Source organism: Nestor notabilis, unplaced genomic scaffold, assembly GCF_000696875.1.
Source record: "Nestor notabilis isolate BGI_N333 unplaced genomic scaffold, ASM69687v1 scaffold23106, whole genome shotgun sequence".
Classification (NCBI taxonomy): domain Eukaryota; kingdom Metazoa; phylum Chordata; class Aves; order Psittaciformes; family Psittacidae; genus Nestor; species Nestor notabilis.
The window spans coordinates 1,622-7,076 of NW_009932721.1; the positions used below are offsets into that span (position 1 = coordinate 1,622).

At 57.1% G+C, this 5,455-nt stretch overlaps 1 protein-coding gene across 1 annotated transcript; it reads left to right on the forward strand.

Annotated features, from left to right (window-relative positions):
• Positions 1 to 2,552: 2,552 nt before the first annotated feature.
• Positions 2,553 to 4,693, forward strand: DBNDD2 (dysbindin (dystrobrevin binding protein 1) domain containing 2). Its single transcript, XM_010016548.1, has 3 exons — positions 2,553 to 2,702; positions 3,178 to 3,321; positions 4,100 to 4,693. The coding sequence occupies exons 1-3, from the start codon at positions 2,588 to 2,590 to the stop codon at positions 4,309 to 4,311; spliced, it is 471 nt and encodes a 156-aa protein (XP_010014850.1). The 5' UTR covers positions 2,553 to 2,587; the 3' UTR covers positions 4,312 to 4,693.
• Positions 4,694 to 5,455: the final 762 nt, after the last annotated feature.

Genomic DNA, 5,455 nt, shown 5'->3' on the forward strand with positions numbered 1-5,455 from the left:
GCGGCTCGGTGTGTCAGCCGGGGGGGACGAGCCTGCCTCTGAATGCTGATCAGCCTTGGCCCCTTTGCTGTAGGAATAACCATGACAATAGTAATAAAAGCCAGGCCACCAGCAGGTACCAACAGATCCCCCACAGTGCACAGGGGCCGCATTGTGCGTGTGAACGTGTCCCGCGGTGGGAACATGCCAGCGGGATGAGACAATCCCCACGACTGACAGCCCGGGAGTGTGAGCGGCCGTCACATGGGGAAGGGCCGCGGCAGGGAACGCCACTCTCCTTTATTTCCCCGGCAAGGGCTGCTGAGAGGTGGCTACACTGGCAGGGCTGTTCACATCCCCCAGGCCCGGAAGAGCCTCGGGAGGGGGGAAGGCTCCATCCCCAACTCTCACCGCAGTCATGGGTCAGGCAGGGCCAAGCACAGCCCAGCTGCCGGCGTTCCTTACATAATGGGATCTCAGTGCTCGTGCCTGACTCCCCAGTGAGAGCTCAAAAACAAGTTCATAAACAGGTCCTGCTAATTTCTCCTGCAAGAGAAATCCTGGCGCCCACAGGAATGCAGCATTCCTGACTCTCTCCGAGCACGCTTACCCTGAGTATCGGTCACGTGCTGGGAAGAGGTGGACAGTAAGAACATTAATGGCACAGTTCAGCCACGCTCACGGCGCTCAGGACAGCACCTGCCCGCATTTTGGTTTATTTTGTATTTGCACTGCAAGAGGATTTAGAGCCTCTCCTCCTTACCTCCACACTGCTGTCCCTTTGGCACGATGCTGCACAGAGAGCCGGTCTGTTGCCCCAAATCTGGAGCCAGCACAGCCTCTGCCAAGCCCAGCCTTCCTGCAGCTGGAGCCTGATGGAATCTCCTCAGTGTGGTGAACTGCTACAGTTTGCCATGGATTTGCCACAGCTGGGCTGGGAAGCAGAGCTCTGCCTGGCACAGACAGTACAGGGATGGCTGCAGCTGCTGAAGTGAGCCACCTCCATAATCAGTGCCCTGGTCACCTGCTCCTTGTCCTGGTTCCATCTCTTGCACATAGCACAGGGAAGGCAGGAGTTTTTTGCTGTACCCCAGTGGCACTGGGCTGCAGCTGCTGGTCAGCCTCGTGAGGAAAGCTTCACCAGCACGGTGTGTCCCTCACCGCAGCCATCAGCCTGGGTGCTGCACAGCACACCGAGCCTCTGCACCAGAGCAGGCGCCCAGTGCTTAGGTCAGACATGCCACGGCAAAGGCCCCTTCAGGCAGCCCAGGTCGGTGCCCTGGGCATCGCAGGAAGACGCTGAGCAGCCAGAAGAGGACCAGAGCCTCTTTGAGAAAGCACATGGTGGCTGGCCCTGAGTCACAGTGCATCCCAGCGCTGTGCTGCAGGCACAACCCAGCCTCCCGGGGCAGGCGCTTGCAGATGATGGGGTTTAGCTAAAGGATGCCCCAGAAACAGGGTGCAGAGGAGCCTTTGGGAGGTCTCTCAGAAAAACATGACATTGTTCTCCAGAACACCTCACCAGGCCCACCACCTATCTCCCATTTGGGTCCTGTGCTGCTACACACTGCTGGCAGCCCCCCTGCTGTCCTCACCCTATTCCTGCCAGACAGGGTGGGGATGCTGCTCCAGCCTAAAGGAGCAGAGCATTCGGGCCATGCTCAGGCAGAGCAGAGGATGTTTGTTTGGTTTCCTTAGTTACTGCACTGACTGCTCCACTAATCACATTTTCCTTGTGCTGCTAGGCCAAGAGCACCAGAGAGGAAACCTGGAATGACTGAGGTCAAACACCAGCCTGGGAACAGCCGGGGCCACTGGCTCTGTGCCATTTGGGTCCTTGCTGTTGTGGGTACCCAACCCAGTAGGGAGGTACAAGGCACAGGGATGCAGCAACAGCCCAAGGGCTCCCATCACTCCCTCTGGTGTGAGCTGGGCCACAGGCACCGGTGTTGAACTGCAGGAGGAATTACAGGAATGAAAATGTTTGTAGAGGCAGAAGCCAAGCTGGCTGTGCGGGCGGGGATGTGAATACGGAGCCTGCGAGCGTGGGTGCGGCTGTATTTATAGTGACGGTGGCAGCAGGGGTGTGCGTGTGCGGGGTGACAGGGTTGATAATGCCTTTTATTCCTTAATACATCCCAGAAGGCCTTGGAGCACCAATGCCAGTTGTCCCTGGGAGTCTCCTCAGCTTGTTAGCGTTCACAGACAACCCTCTGTTTTATAGCAAGGAAACTGAAACTTGAACATGTGCAAACCATGGCTGCTCTCATAACAACACCCTTTGCCCCCTTGATAGCTCACTTCAACAGTTGTGAACGCAGCATATGAGCTCCCCATTTCTGGCTGCCCTGCATTTCAGAAGGAAGATCTGAGGCTCCAGCACAGCAAGTGCTGGTGATGCTGCCATTCCACCATGTAACATCTATTCATGGTGACTAAATGAATGTGCGCTGGTAAAGCTGAGCAGAAGGGACTCACCCCCAGCATGGCCCTACTGCATGAGCTGGGACAGGTAGAAGGGCTCAGACAGCCCTGCCTGGTCCAACCCTCCTCACTTTTCTCCCCAGCCAACATGGAGCAGGCACAGCGGGGCCTGGACACAGAGCAGATGCAGCAGCAGCAGCTGAAACTACGAGACCGGCAGAAGTTCTTTGAAGAGGTTTTCCAGCATGATGTGGATTTCTTCTTCCCTATGTCTCACCTGCAGATAGAGCATCGGAGACGTAAGTGCTGTGGGCACCAGCATGGGGCCAGGGCTGTTTCAAGGAACAGTGACACAGGTGATAGAGATCAGTGGGACATCACCAGTCTAAAGGCAGCTGGGGACACGCATGTCCTGCACTGAGACAGGACCACACACACAGGCTGCCTGTGGGTGTGCTGTGCATCACTCACACCACTTAACTTAAGTCACTGCACATGCGTACCCAGGCTGGCACCACACATAGTCACTGGCTTCAGACAGGCTCATCCAGACAGCAGTTTGAGGCAGGGACAAGGACTGCAGTGAGACAGGAGGCGATTCCAGAGCAATGTTTTAAGGAAACATGATTTTTCTGGGGGCCCCTTGCCAGCAAATAGGATTCAGTTCCCCAGTGCAAGGCTGGCCTCCCTCCTCAGGGTTCTGCCTGCACACGGCTCTTGGTGCCCTTTGCCTGGCACTAGCACTCACCTTTTTGCTGGCCTCTGTGTCTTCAGCCCCCTTAGGCAGCATTTCCTCCATGGAGGTGAACGTGGACATGCTGGAGCAGATGGACATGATGGACCTGTCAGACCAGGACACCATGGATGTGTTTCTGGGCTGTGGGACAGAGGAGAGCAGTGTTGCTGGGCCCCTGCCAGGTATGTGCAGTTTCAAGCCTTTTGTGGGCCAGGCTGGGAGGCTTTCCAGTGCCCACATCAGCTTGTTCCTTAGCCCTGGCCATCGTGCGTGCAGATACACACACACTCATGCAAAGACACGTGGTGCTGGCGTCTGTGAGGCTGGAGGGACCTCAGCCTGGGGTGATTCATGTCAGTATCTGCCTCCACAGCCCAGAGGTGTAGACCCCTGTAAATACCTTATGCTGCAGAACACAGGAGAGCCCAGGCGCTGCCCAGAGTTTGTGGGGCAAGTCCTCTTGTCCTGAGGCTCCTCTGGATCAGCCAATGTCTTGTCATGATTTCCCCAGACCCCACCGCACTGCAGAGCTCCCTGCAGTGAGCAGGAAGGCTGCAGGACCTCTCCACCTCCCAGGCAGACCCCAGGGAGCTGGGCTTAGGTCCCACAGGGTGCAGCACCTTCCTCCACACACACACAAGCTGCAGTGATTCACTGAGGCCAAGCCGAACGTCCCCTTGCCTGCTGCAGCCAGTGGCCTCACACAGCATGGCTCCAAGCTGCGTTTCATGGGAGATGGAAAAGGCTCCATTGCCAAAACCAGGGAAGGAATGTGCAGCACTACCCAGAGCCAGGCTGGGGGTGTGAGGTGGGGAACAGCTACAGCAGCCGCATGGGGAGCAGCCAGGAAAGCATATCCTGCCAGGGAGCAAGACACGTGTTGAAGGTGCTCTCCATGAAGCTTAGGGAGCAATAAGCCTCCAGAAGCATTTTTCTTCCTCTTACCACACTCTCTTCCAGGGGCGGATGCCAACCAGTGCCCAGAGGAAATCACCCTGCAAGTGCCCAACACAGCCGAGAGCAAGTCACGCATTTCTTCCACATCCTCGGTCTCCACGGATCTGAACAGCCTGGACACCAGCGAGGAGGGGGCCGAGACCCCGGTGGTGCAGTCGGATGAGGAGGACCTGCAGGAGGACAGTCCCAAAGAGCAGGTGGCAGCAAGAAGCTAGCAGCCAGCCCTGCCCTGCTCCCAGCCTCCTCGTATGGACCTGCCAGCCCAGAGGAAGGAAAGCTGCTGGCGCTCAGTAAACCCCTCACTGGACTGCTGCCCTGCAGGAGAGGAGAGATGACTTTCCCCTTCTCTCCCTCTGCAGGTTCTCCTGGCAGCCAATGGAGAAGGAAAAAGGGGTATTGTAGATTCCCAAAATTAACTCTTCAGGCTTTGCTGCTAACACTCCCTGCTTCACTCCCCTGAAATGCTCAGCAACCCACAGCCCCACCATTCCCAGAAAGCCATCCCTTGGGATCCCAGCTCCCCACGCCCTACTGACAAAGGTCCTGTCCAGACAAGCATTTAACGATGGCATACAGAGAAATAACACTCCAGTCTAAACAACCAGTGGGTGTGTGTGTTCTTGGGAGGAAACAGCACTGGGGGTGAGGGTTAGGTGGGGATTGCACGAGGGAGAGTGGTGTCAATCCAGCGTGCAAAGGGTGCCACATAGGAGCAAATGAAGACGCTTGTTGCGCAGCTGAGCTCTGGCACAGGGCAGGAGCAGACAGACCTCGACAGAGAAGGGTGGCTGTTAGCAGAGCAGGTCACTGTGCTGAGCAACTCGGGTACTGCCTCCAGGAGGGAGAGCACCAGCAGCTGCAGTACAGACGCAGCTGACCTCCGCAGGGCCGCTGGTGGTCTGTAACTACTGGCCATGAGCACACTGCGGGGAGAACATCAGCATACACAGCACCAGCAGCCGCTGCTCCCCCAGTACAGCACGATGGCAGCAGCCTTGGCTGGAGGAACAAAGGAAAAGACATCAAATGAAGCCACCTTGTAGCCCGCTACACTCGCTCCCTGCAGCACAGGTCAAGAGGAGCCAGGCACAAAGGTGGCCAGAGGCCTGCTGCTGCTATCAGTGGCTGCAGGCCAGGAAAGTGCTGTTCCTGCTCTGTCTGTATCAGCACAACCATGGTCCCCCGCTTAAGGAAAAGAGCCTGGGAGATAAGCTACAGGAGCCAGAGCTCATCCTGGCTGCTTCCCAGGGGGTCAGACCTTACTACACTCCTTCCTGCACAGCCCACCCTCGGTGAGACCAGCTGGAGCATGCCGGGTTGTCCGGGAATGACCGACTGGAATGAGGTGTGAGCTCCACC